This window comes from Urocitellus parryii, chromosome 1 (assembly GCF_045843805.1).
Source record: "Urocitellus parryii isolate mUroPar1 chromosome 1, mUroPar1.hap1, whole genome shotgun sequence".
NCBI classification, from domain to species: domain Eukaryota; kingdom Metazoa; phylum Chordata; class Mammalia; order Rodentia; family Sciuridae; genus Urocitellus; species Urocitellus parryii.
Genome location: NC_135531.1, coordinates 63,397,918 through 63,418,653, shown reverse-complemented (window position 1 = coordinate 63,418,653; position 20,736 = coordinate 63,397,918). Strand labels below are relative to the sequence as shown.

The 20,736-nt window shown below is 34.7% G+C and overlaps 1 protein-coding gene across 7 annotated transcripts in view; it reads right to left on the bottom strand.

Annotated features, from left to right (window-relative positions):
• Tent2 (terminal nucleotidyltransferase 2) overlaps positions 1–20,736 on the bottom strand; it is a 65,468-nt gene that overhangs the window by 38,261 nt on the left and 6,471 nt on the right. For 5 of the 7 annotated variants that reach the window (XM_077800428.1, XM_077800426.1, XM_077800440.1 and 2 more), the window contains exons 3-5: positions 19,968–20,140; positions 19,680–19,769; positions 17,379–17,616 (exon numbers count right to left, since the gene is read on the bottom strand). In XM_077800428.1, coding sequence (XP_077656554.1) covers positions 17,379–17,616; positions 19,680–19,769; positions 19,968–20,104 — 465 coding nt within the window. In that variant the 5' untranslated portion in view covers positions 20,105–20,140. The remainder of the gene's footprint in view (positions 1–17,378; positions 17,617–19,679; positions 19,770–19,967; positions 20,141–20,736) is intronic. The other 2 variants (XM_077800435.1, XM_077800439.1) reach the window with 1 other exon arrangement.

Here is a 20,736-nt window from a genome sequence, read left to right as displayed (position 1 = left end):
GGATAGGCAGAACTAACATCATCAAAATGGCAATATTACCAAAAGTTCTCTATAGGTTTAATGCAATGCCAATCAAAATCCCAATGGCATTTCTTGTAGAAATAGAGAAAGCAATCATGAAATTCATATGGAAAAATAAAAGACCCAGAATAGCAAAAACAATGCTAAGCACGAAGTGTGAATCAGGCAGTACAGTGATACCAGACTTCAAACTATACCACAGAGCAATAGTAACAAAAACAGCATGGTACTGGTACCAAAACAGGCGGGTGGACCAATGGTACAGAATAGAGGACACAGAAACCAATCCACAAAACTACAACTATCTTATATTTGATAAAGGGGCTAAAAGCATGCAATGGAGGAAGGATAGCATCTTCAACAAATGGTGCTGGGAAAACTGGAAATCCATATGCAAGAAAATGAAACTGAATCCCTTTCTCTCGTCATGTACAAAAGTTAACTCAGATCAAGGAGCTTGATATCAAATCAGAGACATGGCATCGGATACAAGAAAAAGTTGGCTACGATCTACATATTGTGGGGTCGGGCTCCAAATTCCTCAATAGGACACCCATAGCGCAAGAGTTAATAACTAGAATCAACAAATGGGACTTACTCAAACTAAAAAGTTTTTTCTCAGCAAAAGAAACAATAAGAGAGGTAAATAGGGAGCCTACATCCTGGGAACAAATCTTTACTCCTCACACTTCAGATAGAGCCCTAATATCCAGAGTATACAAAGAACTCAAAAAATTAGACAATAAGATAACAAATAACCCAATCAACAAATGGGCCAAGGACCTGAACAGACACTTCTCAGAGGAGGACATACAATCAATCAACAAGTACATGAAAAAATGCTCACCATCTCTAGCAGTCAGAGAAATGCAAATCAAAACCACCCTAAGATACCATCTCACTCCAGTAAGATTCGCAGCCATTAGGAAGTCAAACAACAACAAGTGCTGGCGAGGATGTGGGAAAAAGCGTACACTTGTACATTGCTGGTGGGACTGCAAATTGGTGCAGCCAATTTGGAAAGCAGTATGGAGATTTCTTGGAAAGCTGGGAATGGAACCACCATTTGACCCAGCTATTCCCCTTCTTGGTCTATTCCCTAAAGACCTAAAAAGAGCATGCTACAGGGACACTGCTACATCGATGTTCATAGCAGCACAATTCACAATAGCAAGACTGTGGAACCAACCTAGATGCCCTTCAATAGACAAATGGATAAAAAAAAAAAAATGTGGCATTTAGACACAATGGAGTATTACTCTGCATTAAAAAATGACAAAATCATAGAATCTGCAGGGAAATGGATGGCATTAGAGCAGACTATGCTAAGTGAAGCTAGCCAATCACTAAAAAACAAATGCCAAATGTCTTCTTTGATATAAGGAGAGTAACTAAGAACAGAGTAGGGACGAAGAGCATGAGAAGAAGATTAACACTAAACAGGGATGAGAGGTGGGAGGGAAAGAGAGAGAGAAGGGAAATTGCATGGAAATGGAAGGAGACCCTCAGGGGTATACAAAATTACATACAAGAGGAAGTGAGAGGAAAGGGAAAAAAATACAAGGGGGAGAAGTGAATTACAGTAGAGGGGGTAGAGAGTGAAGAGGGGAGGGGAGGGGAGGGGAGGGGAGGGGGGATAGTAGAGGATAGGAAAGGCAGCAGAATACAACAGACACTAGTATGGTAATATGTAAATCAATGGAAGTGTAACTGATGTGATTCTGCAAGCTGTATACGGGGTAAAATGGGAGTTCATAACCCGCTTGAATCAAAATGTGAAATATGATATATCAAGAACTATGTAATGTTTTGAACAACCAACAATAAAAATTTTTTAAAAAATTGAAATCGATTAAACTGATTTACATGATAACTTCAAATAACCAGAATTTTCAAAGAATAGTTATAAAAGATGAAATTCACAAGCTTGGATAACTCTTGATTTCTCCATAGGCTCTTTTTTGTACAGGAAAGTATATATTCACCTATAATCCAGAGCAAAAAACAAGTTAAAATTCAGAAAAGTAGCTCAGGTTTCCAATTTAAAGAGATCTGTTTGTTAAAACAGAAACCTGAAAAATGGAGAAAAGATATTAAAACCAAGAATAAAATTCAGAAGACACTTTTCAAAATTCAATTCTCTAGTTGTACAACACACAGAATATGAAACCTCAACATAGTTAAGGAAATTTCTACTAACAAATTTTTCCTTGGAGTTAAGCAGATTTGGCAGACTGACTTATTAATAATAAATTCATTATTACTAATCTTAGGTGAGCTCTCTATACTACCCAGCAAAAAAATGTTTAAAACCTTCTCTACCATTTCCCTGATTTCACGCATTTAGTAAATCCACTATTCTCAAAACTCTAATATCCCATGTCATCTTGCCCACAAATGACCTTGAATACTAATTCAGAGAGAAAACAGGAAGAAGCCAAGGATATTGTGTTAACTTCTTCCTACCATATCTACAAACCTCCCCTGCATCTACACCTATGCTCTCCTATCCTCTAGTTCCAGAAAGCTTTTCTCTTACCTAATGTCAATCATTCTATTTATACATTGAAACCATTCTTTTTCTACCTTCCAGAAAACATTATTCTTCTCTTTCCAGAGTAGTCATCTCTTCCCTTGCTACTGAATCTTTCCTATGAACATGAATATGTAGTTAACATTTCTTTTAAAATGTTAAAAAAAAAAGTGTTTGTTCTAAAAAAAAAAAAAAAAAAAAGTGTTTGTTCTAACTTCCCAACTTCAGCTCCGCCCCTTCACAGCCAAATTTTCCAAAACAGTTAGTTATATGTACTCTTAGTCTCCATTTCTGTTTCCTATTTTTTTCTCAACCCATGCTAGTCAGTCTTGGACACAAGAAAAGGTTCTCTTTCTAGACAAACAGCCATCTGTATGCTGATGATTACCAAATATACATTTTTAGTCAATGCCTTTCCTCTGAATTCCATCTAAATATCTACTTTGATATTTAAAAAGCTTCTTAAAGGCAACATGTCCACAGAACTCATAAGGCAATTCCTATTAAACACGAATCAGTTTTCCATTTCCATTCTGTTCTGACTCAGTGAAGACTATGCAAACAACTATAGATACCAGAAATCTCAGAGTAAACTTCAGTACATTCACTATCTAATCCAGTAGTTCTCAACTAGAGGCAATTTTGCTCACCAAAGAACTGGCCAATGACTATAGACATTTTTGGTTGCTATGACCAGCAAATGATGACACCTAATGGACAAAAAACAGGAATGCTGCTAGACATCCTAGAATGTATAGGACAGCCCTCCACACCAAAGAAAGCTAGCCTAAAGTATCAATATTACAGAGTCTTATACATCCTAATCTAACACATCACCAAATCCTATCAATCTACATCCCAAATAAAGCTTAAATTCATCAACTTCTATTTATCATAAAGACAAGCACTTCCTAATTCAAGACCTCATTCATTACATTTCATCTCGAATACAATAACTATTCTACATGTAAGTTTGTTCAACCTTAACCTGCTTTCAACACTACAATCAAAATAACCTTTAACTTATCTCTCTTCCCAGTTTTAAAAACATAACACTGAATAGCTTATTAACATTCTTAGACTGGTCTAAAAGTCCTTGCATGATCTCTCTCCTCCCATCTTTCCTACCACACCTTCAACTACTCTCCCTCTAATTTACCAAACTAACTCACCTTGGTCTGCTTTCAGTTCTTTGCACACACAATGCTCCTTTTTTGGGTTAGGACCTTTCCTCTCTCTAACGCATTATTCCTTTGAGTTTTTAATTTGGTTTATTATTTCTTTCATTTCAAGGATTTCTGTTTGGTTTTATTTTAGAACCTCTATCTTCCTGTTGAGGTGATCTTTTGCTTCTTGGATTTGTTTATGCAGCTCAATGTTGAAGTGATCTAAGAGTAGATACTTGGAAGACAGGACATCAGACAATGAAGATAAAATATATCATCTTGAAAAGAACAAAGAACACACAGCGAAAATGGTAAGAAACCATGAGCAGAACATTCAAGAAATACAGGATAGCATAAAAAGACCAAATTTAAGAGTCATTGGGATAGAGGAAGGCATAGAGGTCTAAACCAAAGGAATGAACAATCTATTCAATGAAATAGTATCAGAAAACTTTCCAAACATGAAGAATGAATTGGAAATCCAAATTCAAGGGCTGGGAATGTGGCTCAAGCGGTAGCGCGCTCGCCTGGCATGCGTGCGGCCCGGGTTCGATCCTCAGCACCACATACAAACAAAGATGTTGTGTCCGCCGAAAACTAAAAAATAAATAAAAAATTAAAAAAAAAAATCCAAATTCAAGAAGCCTACAAGACGCCGAATGTACAAAATCACAACAGATCCACACTAAGGTACATTATAATAAAAATGTTCAACATACAGAATAAGCAGAGAATTTTAAAAACTACAAGAGAAAAGAATCAGAATACATATAGAAGAAATCAATTAAGATAACAGCAAATTTTTCAACACAGACCTTGAAAGCTAGAAGATCCTGGAACAACATATATCAAGCTCTGAAAGATAATGGGTGCCAACCAAGAACCTTGTATCCAACAAAATTAAGCTTTAGATTTGAAGATGAAATAAAAACCTTCCACAATAAACAAAAGTTAAAAGAATTTATAGCTAGGAAACCAGCACTATAAAACATCCTTGGCAAAATATTCCATGAAGAGGAAATGAAAAACAACAATGAAAATCAGCAGAGGGAGGTAGTACACTAAAGGAAAAACTAATCAAAGAGGAAAACTAAGTCAAGTTAAATAACAAAAATAAACGAATATGGCTGGAAATACAAACCATGTCTCAATAATAACCCTAAATATTAATGACTTAAACTCACCAATCAAAAGACAGTCTAACAGATTGGATTAAAAAAGACCCAACAATATGCTGACTCTAGGAGACTCATCTGATAGACATACACAGACTAAAGGTGAAAAGTTGGGAAAAATCATACCACTCACATGGACTGCGGAAACAAGCAGGGGTGTCCATACTCATATCTAATAAAATAGATTTCAAGCCAAAGTTAATCAAAAGGGATAAAGAAGGACACTTCACACTGCTCAAGGGAACCATACACCAACAAGACACAACAATCATAAATATATATACCCCAAATAATGGTGCAGCTATTTTCATCAAACAAACTCTTCTCAAGTTCAAGAGTCAAACTGACCACTACACAAGAATCTTGAGTGACTTTAACACACCTCTCTCACTACTGGATAGATCTTCCAAACAAAAGTTGAACAAAAGTTGAATAAAGAAACTATAGAACTCAATAACATAATCAATAACTTAGACATAACTGACATATGTAGACTATTTCAACCTGCATCAAGAGATACACTTTCTTCTCAGCAGTACATGGATCCTTCTCTAAAACAGACCATATACTATGTCACAAAGCAACTCTTAGCAAATACAAAAAAGTAGAGATACTACCATGCATTTTATCAGATCATAATGAAATGAAATTGGAAATCAATGACAAAATAAAAAATAAAAATTTCTCCATCACCTGGAGACTAAACAATATGCTACTGAATGAACAATGAGTTACAGAAGACATCAAGGAAGAGATTAAAAAATTCTTAGAGGTAAATGAGAACATACACAACATATAGAAATCTCTGAGACATTATGAAAGCAGTACTAACAGGAAAATTCATTGCATGGAGTTCATTCCTTAAAAGAAGAAAAAGTCAACAAATAAATGACCTCACACTACATCTCAAAGCCCTAGAAAAAGAAGAACAAATCAGCAGCAAAAGCAGAAGGTGAGAAATAATTAAAATTAGAGCTGAAATGAATGAAATCGAAACAAAAGAAAAAACTGAAAAAATTGACAAAACAAAAAGTTGGTTCTTTGAAAAAATAAATAAAATTGACAGACTCTTAGCCACACTAACGAAGAGAAGGAGAGAGAGAACTCAAATTACCAGCATACATGATGAAAAGGGTAATAACACAACAGACACTACAGAAATAGAGGATAATTAAAAATTATCTTGAAATCTTATACTCCAATAAAATAAAAGACATTGAAGGCATCGACAAATTTCTTAAGTTATACAATTTGCATAGATTGAGTCAGGAAGACACACAATTTAAACAGACCAACATTGAGTGAGGAAATAGAAGACACCATCAGAAGCTTACCAACCAAGAAAAGACCAGGACTGGTTGGATACAGAGCTGAGTTCTACAAGACCTTTAAAGAAGAACTAATACCAATACTCTTCAGTTTATTTCAGGAAATAGAAAAAGACGCAGTAATTCCAAACTCATTGTATGAGGGCAATATCACCCTGACCCCAAAACCAGGCAAAGACACATCAAAGAAAGAAAACTTCAGACCAATATCTCTAATGAACATAGATGCAAAAATTCTCAATAAAATTCTGGCAAATCAAATACAAAACGTATCAAAAAGATTGTGCACCATGATCAAGTGGGATTCATCCAAGGGATGCAAGGTTGGTTCAACATACAGAAATCAATAAATGTAATTCATAACATCAATAGACTTAAAGATAAGAATCATATGATCATCTCAATAGATGCTGAAAAAATATTTGACAAAATGCAGCACCTCTTTATGTTCGAAACATCAGAAAAACTAGGGATAACAGGAACATATCTCAACATCGTAAAGGCTATCTATGCTAAGCCTCAGGCCAAATCATTCTAAATGGAGAAAAATTGAAGGCATTCTCTCTAAAAACTGAAACAACACAGGGATGCCCTCTTTCACCACTTCTATTCAACATAGTTCTTGAAACAGTGGCCAGAACAACTAGACAGACGAAAGAAATTAAAGGGATATGTATAGGAAAAGAAGAACTTAAATTAGCATTATTTGCTGACAATATAATTCTATACCCAGAAGACCCCAAAAACTCCACCAGAAAACTTCTAGAAGTAGTAAATGAATTCAGCAAAGTAGCAGAATATAAAATCAACACCCATAAATCAAAGGCAATTCTATATATCAGTAACAAATCCTCTGAGAAGGAAATGAGGAAAACTACCCCATTTACAGTTACCTCAAAAAAAAAAAAAAAAAAAGATACTTGGGAATCAACTCAACGAAAGAGGTGAAAGATCTATACAGTGAAAACTACAGAACCCTAAAGACAGAAATCAAAGGAGACCTTAGAAGATGGAAAGATCTATCTAGTTCTTGGATAGGCAAAATTAATATTATCAAAATGACCATACTACTAAAAGCACTATACAGATTTAATGTAATTCCGATCAAAATCCCAATTGCATTCCTCATAGAAATAGAAAAAGCAGTCATGAAATTCATCTAGAAAAATAAGAGACCCAGAATAGCTAAAGCAATCCTTAGCAGGAAGAGTGAGGCAGGTGGTATCGCCATCCCTGACCTTAAACTATATTACAGAGCAATAGTAACAAAAACAGCATGGTATTGGCACCAAAACAGACTGGTAGACCAATGGTACAGAATAGAGTACACAGAAATTACAATTATTTTATATTAGACAAAGGTGCCAAAAACATGCACTGAAGAAAAGACAGTATCTTCCATAAACAACAAAATGAAATTAAACCCCTATCTCTCACCATGCAAAAAACTTAACTCAAAATGAATGAAGGACCTAGGAAGAAGACCACTACTCTGTGTCTAATAGAAGAAAAAGTAGGCCCTAATCTTCATCATGTGGGATTACCCCCCAACTTCCTTAATAAGACTCCTGTAGCGAAAGAATTAAAATCAAGAATCAATAAATGGAATGGAATCAAACTAAAAAGTTTCTTCTCAGCAAAAGAAACAATCTGTGAGGTGAACAGACAGCCTACATCCTGGGAGCAAATTTGTATCCTCACACATCGGATAGAGCACTAATATCTAGGGTACATAAAGAACTCAAAAAGCTAAGCACCAAAAAAGCAAATAACCCAATCAACAAATGGGCCAAGGACCTGAACAGACACTTCTCAGAAGAGGATATACAATCAATCAACAAATATATGAAAAAATGCTCATCATCTCTAGCAACCAGAGCAATACAAATCAAAACTACTCTAAGATATCATTTCACTCCAATCAGAATGGTAGCTATTATGAAGACAAACAACAATAAGTATTGGAGAGGATGTGGAGAAAAATGTACATTCATACTTTGCTGGTGGGACTGCAAATTGGTGCAGCCAATCTGGAAAGCAGTATGGAGATTCTTGGAAATCTGGGAATGGAATCACCATTTGACCCAGCTATCCCTCTCCTCGGACTATACTCAAAGGACTAAAACAGCATACTACAGGGACACAGATACATCAACGTTTATAGCAGCACAATTCACAATAGCTAATAAACTGTGGAGCCAACCTAGATGCCCTTCAGTAGATGAATGGATAAAAAAAATGTGGCATACATACACAATGGAATTTTACTCAGCAATAAAAGAGAATAAAATCATGGCATTTGCAGGTAAATGGATGGCGTTGGAGAAGATAATGCTAAGTGAAGTTAGCCAATCCAAAAAAAACAAATGCCGAATGTTTTCTCTAATATAAGGAGGCTAACTAACAGTGGGTAAGGAGGGGGAGCATGAGAGGAATAGATGAATTCTAGATAGGGAAGAGGGGTGGTGGGAAAAGGAGGGGGCAGGGAATTAGCAAGGATGGTGGAATGTGATCAACATCATTATTCAAAGTACATATATGAAGACTCGAATTGGGTGTCAACATATTTTATATACAAAAAGAGATATGAAAAACTGTGGTATGTATGTGTTATAAGAATTTTAATGCAAAAAAGTACATGTATAAAGACATGAACTGGCGTGAACATACTTTATATACAAAGATATGAAAAATTGTGCTCTATATGTGTAATAGAATTGTAATGCATTCCGCTGTCATGTATTTAAAAAAATAAAATCAATGAAATAAATAAATAAAATAAAGCATTATTCCCCCTCCTGCCACTCTTTAACTAGTTCAATCCTAAATCATCTTTCAGATCTTCCTCCTCTAGGATGCTTTCCCTGAGAAATCAAATACATTTTCTCAGCACTCTAATTTTCCTTCATAGCACTCATAAATATAAAAATAAAACTTTGATTTGCATGATTATTTTTAATGGCTCTACCTCTAATCTGTTTGTAAATGGTAAATAGACCATGTATTTTTAGCACTACTACATTGCCTCTCTCATGTCTAGCACTCACAAATATCTTCTGAGTACTAAAATAAAAAATCAAATCTACTCCAGGAGTTTCAAATGTCATTTTTAATTCAGATGTCTTTGGGACCCATACCTCTAGCCTTGACCTTACTTCAGAACTGCAAACACACACTATAAGTTCAGTTACAAAATGTTTTCCTACACTACCAATAAGCTTATATATTGCAGGGAGTGGTATCAATTTAACATGGAAGTTTCATTTGTTGGTGATTTGTGCATAGAAGAGCAACTACAGAATTACAATCATCACAATGAAGAAAAATCCTCATTCAGCATGGCCACTACCGAGGCACAGGTCCTTGGAGATCTAAAATAACTAAAAATAAGCATTTGCATCCAGGATTATTGCTCAAGAAAGCATACCCCTAGCCTCCTCACTCAGTACATTTTCTTTTGTCTCAACCTTAGCAGCCTCACTGACTTGGAGCCCCATTTTCTAACTGCTTTGTCTCAATGCCCACGAGTCAGCGTCTCAACTTTATTTTGTATATTTTTAATATCCCCTGCAGCAGCATCTAGCAGCCATGGACACCAAGCTGCCTGCTTGGTCTATCCAAGTTATTTCCCAAGATATCAATTATTATTCTTGATGGTGTTCTTGTTACAAAACTGTTTTTAGTAGTCTGCTCCAACATTATTCTCTATAAGCCCTACGTGCTTAGTGTGCAATTTGTAGAATATGAGGTTTCTCAAGAGCGCAAATGTTAATGCAGATTTCCCAGTGTCTCAAATTCTCTTAACTATTTCCTCAATCAATTTATACACTAAAAATCTCTGTTCCTTGCCCAGAATCAAATCACTGGAGTCACTCATGTCTCTGTCTTCCCTATATTCAATTATCCCCACATTCCAACAATTTTCCTTATGCACTATCTATCATCACTACCATATGCTATAACAGAAAGGTTCAGCCTCTTATCTGGATGCATAACAAGCTCAAGGTAATCATCTATCTTTTGGGCCCACCTCATTCCAAACCAAACTCCATCATACTGAAATATACAGCCTCTTAAAAATACAAACCTCATTGTGTTATTTCCTCTACTCAAAAATCTTCGATGGCATTTTGTATATTCAAAGTCGAAAACCACTGTCCTACTTTTTTTCTTTTTTGGGGGGTTATCAGAGATTGAACTTAGGGGCATTCAACCACTAAGCCACATCCCCAGCCCTTTTTTCTATTTTATTTTGAGACACAATCTCACTGAGTTGCTTAGTGCCTCATTTTTGCTGAGGCTGGCTTTGAACTTGTGAACCTTGTGCCTCAGCCTCCCAAGACACTGGGATTACAGGCGTGTACCACCTCGCCTGGCTCCACTGCCATACTTTTACTTCATACTGAATTCTCTATTCACTTTTTAACCGTGCTACAGAGATAAACCATATAAACCTGAGCACACTGATGGCAAAGATAGACAATAAATATCAGTTAGTACTGTTACAAATCACTTGATATTATTGTTTTAGTCAGCTTTTTCGCTGCTGTGACTAAAAGAATCTGACCAGCACAACTGCAGGGGAGGAAAAGTTTATTTGGGCTCACGGTTTCAGAGGTCAGTCCACAGAAGACCAGCTCCATTACTCAGGGATCCAGGTGAAGCTGAATATCATGGCAGAAAAGAGTAGCAGAGGGAAGCAGCTCACATCATCAGGAAGCAAAGAGAGAGACTCCACTCTTCAGATACAAAATATATACCCCATAGCCACACCCCAATTCCTACCTCCTTCAGCCACACCCTACCACTTCAATTACCACAGTTAATCCCTATCAGGGGATTAATTCACTGATTGGGTTAAGACTGTCACAACCCAATCATTTCTCCTCTGAACCTTCTTGCATTTTCTCACATGTAAGCTTTTGGAGGACAACTCACATACAAACCATAACAGGGGAGGTCTGAGAATGTCATCTCCCTACTCTTCATTTTAAGCATCTTAAGTTCCTCCTTTTTTTCTTTTTTATTTTTTCTTTTGGAGACAAGGGTCAAATCTCAGTTTTGCACTTAATAAGTATAACCTTGAATAAGTTATTTAGCTTTCTGAACCTCAATAAATTAGGATAATATTCATGTCAAGGGGTGGCTGAATAGACTAAATGATATAGCATGAGTAGAATGCCTAGAAGAGTCATTAATAAACATTAGCTTTCTTTAAAAAAAAATGGTCACTTAAAGAATGACCACTGAACCTTGCTTTCTTTCTCCCACAATTAGGAAGAAAAAAAATAGCATTCAAAGAAAAAGATACAACCGCAAAATCTCTCTCTCTCTGAAATAAATGCTTAATTGCAAAAATATTACATGTAGAATAATCTTTTTCTATGTAACCAAGTAAAGTGTGATAGGAATCACATTTCATCAGATGAGGTATACTGATTAATGTGAATTTTATGTTGTTAAATTTACTGAGATTCAGAGTATGCCTACTCCATATCCAGAACTATTAGGTTAGTCCTAATAATTAACCAAAAATACATAAATACGTGCACAAATATAGAGAATGTACAATATATATATATATATATATATATATATATATATATATATATAAACAAAATCTCATTTAAAAAACAGGCCCTATCAGATGAATACACAGCTTAGTTCTACAAGATTTTTAAAGAAAAACTAACATCAATACCCCTCAAACTATTTCATGGAATAAAAAAACAGGAAACATTTCCAAACACATTCTATGAGGCCAATAACACTCTGATTCCAAAACCAGACCAAAACACATCAAAAAAAGAAAACTTCGGACCAATATCTCTGATGAATACAGATGCAAAAATTCTCAATTAAATTCTGGCAAATCAAATACAAAAGCATATCAAAAAGATGGTGTACCACCATCAAGTGAGGTTCATCTCAGGGATGCAAGTTTGGTTCAATATACAGAAATCAATAAATGTAATTCACCACATCAATACACTTAAAGAATCCTATGATCATCTCAATAGATGCAGAAAAGCATGACAAAATACAGCACCCTTTCATGTTCAAAACACTAGAAAAATCAGGAATAACAGGAACATATCTCAACATTGTAAAAGCTATCTATGCTAAGCCCCAGGCCAACATCATTCTAAATGGAGAAAAATTGAAAGCATTCCCTCTAAAAAACTGAAACAAGACAGGAATGCCCTCTTTCACCACTTCTATTTAACATGGTTCTTGAAACTCTAGCCAGAGCAATTAGACGAAAAAAATTAAAGAGATACAGATAGGAAAAGAACTCAAATTATTACTATTTGCTGGCAATATGATTCTATAGCTAGAAGACCCAAAAAATTCCACCAGAAATCTTCTAAAACTAGTAAATAAATTCAGCAAAGTAGTAGAATATAAAATCAACATCCATAAAGCAAAGGCATTTGTGTACATCAGTGACAAATCCTCTGAAAGAGAAACTAGAAAAACGACCCCATTTACAATAGCCACCAAAAAAAAAAAAATTAAATACTTGGGGAATCAACTGAACAAAAGAGGTAAAAGACCTCTACAATGAAACCTACAGAACCCTAAAGAGAGAAATCAAAAAACACCTTAGAAGATGGAAAGATCCACCTTGTTCTTGGATAGGCAGAATTAATATTGTCAAAATGACCATGTTACCAAAAGCCTATACAGATTAAATGCAATTCCAATCAGAATCCTGATGACATTCCTCATAGAAATAGAAAAAGCACCCATGAAATTCATCTGGAAAAATAAGAGACCCAGAATAGCCAAAGCAATCTTTAACAAGAAGAGTGAAGCTAGTGGCATTACTATACCAGATTTTATACTACAGAGCAACAGAAACAACAACAACAACAAAAAACCGTGGTATTGGCACCAAAACAGACGTGTAGACCAATGGTACAGAATAGTGGACACAGAGACAAACCCACATAAATACAGTTATTTCATGTAAGACAAAGGCACCAAAAACATACATTGGAGAAAAGAAAGCCTCTTCAACAAATGGTGCTGGGAAAACCGGAAATCCATATGTAACAAAATGAAATTAAACTTCTATCTCTCACCATGCACAAAACTCAACTCAAAGTGGATCAAGGACCTAGGAATTAAACTAGACACCTTGCGCCTAATAGAAAAAAAGTAGGCCCAAATCTTCATCATGTCAGATTAGGCCCTGACTTCCTTAACAAGACTCCTATAGCATAAGAATTAAAATCAGTAATCAATAAGTGGGATGGATTCAAACTAAAAAGCTTCTTCTCAGCAAAAGAAACAATCAGTGAGGTGAATAGAGAGCCTACAGAATGGGAGCAAAGCACATCAGACAGAGCACTATAGGATATATAAAGCACTCAAAAAACTTAACACTTCTCAGAAGATGATATACAATCAATCAACAAATATATGAAAAAATGTGTAACATCTCTATCAATTAGAGAAATGCAAATCAAAACTATCTAAGATTTCATCTCACTTCAGTCAGAATGGCAGCTATTATACATACAAACAATAGTAAGTATTGGCAAGAATGTGGGGGGAAGGCACACTCATACATTGCTAGTGGGACTTCAAATTAGTGAAGCCAATCTGTAAAGCAGTATGGAGATTCCTTGGAAAACTTGGAAGGGAACCACCATTTGACCCAGCTATCCCACTCCTCATTTTATACACAAAGAACTTAAAAGCAGCATGCTATAGGAACACAGCTACATCAATGTTTATAGCAGAATAATTCACAATAGCTAAATTGTGGAACCACCCAGATGCCCTTCAGTAAATGAATGGATAAAGGAAAATTTAGTACATATATACACAATGGAATATTACTCAGCATTAAAAGAGAATAAAATCATGGCACTTGCAGGTAAATGGATGGAGTTGGAGAATATAATGCTAAGTGAAGTAAGCCAATCCTAAAAATACAAAGGCCAAATGTTTTCTTTGATTTGAGGATGCTGACTCAAAATGGGACAGGGTGGAGCATGGAGAGGAATGGAGAACCTTTAGGGCAAAGGGGAGGGAAGGGATGGGAGGAGGCATGGGGATAGGAAAGACAGTAGAATAAGTTAGACATCATTACCCTAAGTGCATGTATGAAGACATAAATGGTGTGAAAGTACTTTGTATACAATCAGAGACTTGAAAAATTGTGCTCTATATGTGTAATATAAAATGAATTACATTCTGCAGTCATATATAAGAAATAGGAATAAATAAATTTTAAAAAAGGTCCTAGGGACATACATATACTAAAAATCCATATATAGTCTATATACTAAAAACCCATATATAGTCTATGTTTATATATTCATTCAAAAAAAATTAACAAATTTGCTTCTAGAACTAGTAAATAAATTGCTTCTACCATACGTTTTCACATTATAGCATCATAAATTTCTTTAAAATGAGAAAGCAAAGAAGGGAGAAAGAATGGGGAAAGAGGAAGGAAGAAAGAGCACCAAAACATCCCAAGTTGGTCTTTTCTCATTTCATTTTGCTTTTTCCTCTCTCCCACTGGTTCTACTTTATCTTAAGGGAAGAAATGTACAGGAGAATAGTTTTTTCAATATATTGTGCTGGGACAAGTGGACTAACAGCAAAAGAATAAAACTGAACCACCTACTTTATATCATACACAAAAATTAACTCAAAATGTATTAAGTTCTAAATATAAGAAATAGAACTAGCCAGGGACAGTAGCATACACCTGTAATCTCAGCAGCTTGGGAGGCTGAGACAGGAGGATTGCAAGTTCAAAGCCAGCCTCAGCAAAAAAGTGAGACGCTAAGCAACTCAGTGAAACCCTGTCTCTAAATAAAATACAAAATAGGGCTGGCGATGTGGATCAGTGGGTAAGTGCCACCTAAGTTCAATCCCTGGTACCTAAAAGAAAAGAAAGGAAAAAGAAATAGAACTATAAAAATCTCAGAACAGCACTATGCTTCATTACATAGATTAAGCAATGGATTCTTAGATTCAACACTAGTAGCACAAGCAAATAAAGAAAAACAAATTAAATGAACTGCATCAAATGAAAAGATTCTGTCCTTTAAAGTTACCAACAAGAAAGTTAAAAGACAAATCAAGAAAGAAACAAAATATTTGCAAATCATATACCTGATAATGGTCTGATATTTAGAAAATAAAAACTCTTAACTAAACAATAAAAAACAACCCAATTTAAAAATGTGCAAACAATCTGAAAAGACATTTCTCCAAACAAGACATCCAAATATCCAACAAGCAAATGATAAGATGTTCAACAACATTAATCATTAGGAAGATGCAAATCAAAATCACAATGAGAAGGTCTGAAGATGTAGCTCAGTAGTAGAATGCTTGCCTAGCATGTACAAGGGTGTGGGTTCAATTGGCAGTATTGAAGAAAAACATTCACAAGATATCATCTCACACCCACTAAAATGGCTATACTAAAAAAGACAGAGCTGGGATGTAGGATATAGTTCAATGGTAGAATGCTTACCTAACATGCCCAAGTCCCTGGCTCACTACCAAAAACAAACAAAATGAAAAAGACAATAACAAGTGTCACAAACATGAGCAAGGATAGGAAGAAAGCAGAACATTTGTACACTGCAACTGGAATCTAAAATTGTGCAAGCACTTAAGAAAATACTGTGGCTGATCCTCAAAGAGTTAAATATAGGACAGGGGATATAGCTCAGTGGTAGAGTATTTGCCTGGCATATGCAAGGCCCTTGGTTCTACCCCTAGCACTGACAGGAAAAAAAAAAAGTTAAACAAAGAATTACCATATAACCCAACAATGTTATGCCCAGGTATACACCTAAGAGAAATAAAAATAAATATGTTCATATAAAAATGTGCACAAATATATTCACATCAGCATTATTCATAACAGCCAAAAATAAAAACCTAAAAATTAATCAATTAACAAATGTATTATCAAAAGATGATAAGCACAAAATGGAATATTATTCAATATAAAAAGGAATATGGTACTGATAGATGCTACAAAATGGATAAATCCCAAAACCATTATGCCAAGTAAAAATAGACACAAATGGCCATATATTGTATTAGTCAACTTATATGGAATGTCTAGAATAGACAATTCCACAAGGAAAATAGTAGTTTTTGTAGGCATGGGAAGAAGTGGTGGGGGTGACAGATAGGGGACTGACTGCTACTTGGTAGAAGGCTTCTCTGGGGGGTGATGAAATGTTTTGAAATTAGTTGGTGGTGATGGTTGCAGAACTTTGTGAATATACTAAAAACCACCAAATTGTACACATGAAAGGGTAAATTTTATGGTATCATCATAACTCAAAGAAAGATAGAAAATTAAAAAGCAGCCCAGAGAAGAAATGAAGCAGATGTTGCTTTTTTGACCTGCCATTTTCTGTACATTTTCTATGTTCCAGACCTGCACTGGTTGCTAGGAACCCAAAAATGAGTAAAGCAAAGTCACTACACTCTCTGGGCTCTTTCTCCTTAGCCTACAAATGTCCCAAAGGAGTAGCTTTGAAAAACATCAAGTATAAGCCATAGAAAATCCAAAAGGGCAAAGATATTTCATAATAAACCTTTCACAATTACCTAGAAGTTTTTTTTGTAACATTTAACTAAATATGATACACTTCTACTATTGAGTATTAAATAACTTCCCAATGCTGATAATGTCAATTTCCAAGAATTATTATTTAAATAGTTACATTTCATTTTACCTGAAAGATTTTTACAAATATTTTTGTTGTCTCTTTTGATCATATTACTTTGAATGCATTACGTCCTCAGAGACTCCTGAATTCTTTATTTTTGACATTTAAAAACCTTATAATAAACACAAATATTCTAAAAGAAAGTGCTTTTTAACACTTTATTACAATAATCATACGAAAAACTAATTTTTCTGTAAATAAGAACAAGTAACAAGGGTTTAAACTATAAAATCAAGTGTTTTGGGCTCTCATTCCAAATTTTTATAAATCAGGGAAAATCTGATTCCCTGATGACATAGATAAAATAGCAAACAAAATTCAAAGTAATACTTAGAAAATTGGGATGAAAAGTACTTTAAACAGCTTCTTTTAATACATTATTTACATTAAATTTCCAAAGACAAAACTAAAATCGGCATTATTCTTACCTTATCTTTGGCCTCAGGCAATGGGATTTCTCTAGGTTCTAAAAATGGTATTTCTCGAAAAGGTGGAACACATCTGACTATATCTGGTACATAGGGCGTATGAAACAATGGCGGCATCGAGTATCTTCGTTCACCTGATAAAGGCACTATCTGGTTAACTACAGTTGGCTCTTGGTGGGGTGAATGGAAACGCTGCCGTTTACCGTCAAGAGGAAGGTTTTTTTCATCGCTTAGTCTCCTGGAAACAAGCAATATACCTTAGTGATTATAGATACAACTTTCTGACAATAAAAAACAATTAAAACACATAAATATCCTAATAGATCATCACAACATTATGATTCTTTAAATAAGGCTACATTATTAGCTCCATATTAGGTTTTCAGCAGAAAAAATACCTCTTCATCTTAGAAAAATGAGTAGTAATAATAGATATAGAAAAAAACTACAGGTATATATTAGAGCTATTATTCTCCTGCATTTGGACTATTCCTATGTTTCATCTCAGCAGTGAAAACTTTTTTTTTTTTTTTTTTTTTGGTACCAGGGATTGAACTCAGGGGCACTCAACCACTGAGCCGTATCCCTAGCCCTATTTTGTATTTTATTTAAAGACAGGGTCTCACTGAGTTGCTTAGTGCTTCACCATTGCTGAGGCTGGCTCTGAACACACAATCCTCTTGTCTCAGCCTTCAGAGCCACTGGGATTACAGGCGTGTGCCACCTTACCCAGTTCATCGGTGAAAACTTTATAGAACATTTTTACTTATGCAATCACTAATAACCAAACATCTAACTCTAACACAAAAAGGATAAGATTAAGTGAAGGTTTTTAAAAGGGCTCTTCAAATATGCCTATGTATCAACAAGACAGACCAAATTAAGAGATACTTCTGTATAAGCCATAAAGTTATTAGACAACTGAAGATATCTGAAGATGAACTGCACCTCAGATATGAGTATTGTATTAATATAAGTTTCTTGGGCAGGATCAATGTATTTTGGTTATAGAGAATATATTTATTTTTAGAAGGAAAAAGCTGACATGTTTTGGGATGAAGTAACATGCTGTTAATAATTTTCTTTCATTAAGACCCAGAAAAAAAGTGTGGTGATCAGAAGCAAAAGAAGTAGAAAGAAGCAAATGCATCAAAACTTTGATGAAGAAAATAATCAGGGCTGAGGAAATAGTTCAGTGACAGAGCACTTATCTAGCATGAGACAGACTCTAGGTTCAATCCCCAGCACAAAGGTGAAGGGAAGAAAGGAAAGAAAAGGAAAGAAAAAAATGGGGAAGAGGGGAAGGAGGAAGAGAGAGGAGGAAGGAAGGAGGAGGAAGGGAGAGAGAGAAGGAGAGGGGGAAAGAAGAAAGGGCTTTAGAAAGCTTTATGTCATATAGAAATGTTTACTACATTTTCTATTATATAATCTTGCCTGTATAAATCAAAGAACATTAAAAACTTTATTAGAAATAAAAGTATTGGGCTGGGATTGTGGCTCAGCAATAGAGCGATCGCCTACCACGTGCAGGGCCCCGAGTTCGATACTCAACACCACATAAAAATAAATAAAATAAAGGTATTGTTTCTAACTACAATTAAAATAAATAAACAAACATTTTTAAAAAAAGAAAAGAAATAAAAGTATGATGAGCTAAACTATGTCCTCTTGAAATTCAAAGGTCAAAATCCTAATCCTCAGTATTTCAGAATATGACCATGTTCGGAGATAGGGCCCTTAAAGAGGTAATTAAGTTAAAATGGAGTCCTTAGGATAGGTCCTAAGGATGATTGGTGTATTTAAGAGTATTTAGGACACAAAAAACACAAAGGGATAAGCACATGAGGACATAGTAAGGGAGTAGTCTACAAACCAAAGAGGGTCCAGAAGAAACCAACCTTACTGACACCATAATCTGGACTTCTAGCTTCCAGAATTGAGAGAAAATAAATTTCTGTTTTTTTAAGCCATTCAGTATCAGTCTGTAATAATTCACTGTGGCAACCCTAGCATAAATACAGAAGACCATGTGATTTGGCTAAAAATCTCAACTAAGAAGAAGTTTTCTAAAGAAATATAGCTTCATTTCATCTATTTATAATGTCAGTAATAAAGTATCCCTAAAAAATTTTAAACACACAAAAAGTTTTAAATTCTGTTACTGATCTACTGATCTGATTGCACAGGTCCCAGAAAAAAAATCTAGGGCAGAATAACCATACAGTTTTATATAAGATAAATCATTACACAGTTCTCAGACAATACTGACATTTTCTCTTAACATAACTAAGAAATACTTACTTCCTTCCTCGAAATAATGGGGATGTTGAGGTCTGTATTGGACTGACATTTCCATATGTTAGCTGCTGTAATGACACAGCTCTAGACAAGCTACCAAAAACAAAGAAAGAACAATATTAATACACTTATTTTTTCCTTAAAAACAAAAACCAATTTCAGAAAACTAAATACTTCACTGATCAAAAGAAAATAACATTTTCTCTACCATGAATTATTTCACCTAAAAAGGGTTTATGTCAAGTAGAAAATAATACGTAACAATATGGACCAAAATAGCACCATACTTACTCTGCATTCTGAAAATTGAACTGTGCATCTATAAGCTGCTGGTGTGAATAAAGAGCTGGTGACAGGACAAAGAAGTTATTATGCTGTTGTTGATTTGGAGTGAATGGCGGGCGACCCAAAATTGAGTTTGGGAACATGCTCCTGTTCACTGAAAGTGAACATGTATTCCTTTCCTAGAATAATTTAAAAAGACAATACTAAATTATTATAGCTTAAAAGATAATGAATGCTTTGATAACTATTACCTGCTGTTTAAGACAATTAAATTTAAAAATAAAACATTTAATAAAAAAACAAATATTACCAAGTTATTAATTTCATTTACATTTATTTTTAAAAGTTTGAATAGGTCTCTTAAGTACTACACTCAGTAACAAAGAAACTTATAATTAATTTTAACCACACCTAGATTAACCACATTATTCAAATAATATATATAAAATATATGCATATTTCTAATTTTCTGATGGGTTTATCCAATATCAACACATCTCTTTAAAAATCAAGTTATTACCACATACAATAATAACAAAGGAATCATTCAAAACAGATATTTAATGAAATCTCAGAGATTTTTACATTTATTCTCAATGCAATTCATACAAAAGAGTAAGCCATCATATGACAATTTGATTCCTAGGATTTGGATCTTACAAATCTGATGAAACAAGGGAAGGAATTTATACCACCCAGCAATTTTTAAAACTCTGAGATTCCTTTCAGAGTCTACATAATTTTTACAAAAGACTTCCAATAAGAGGGCTTTGTT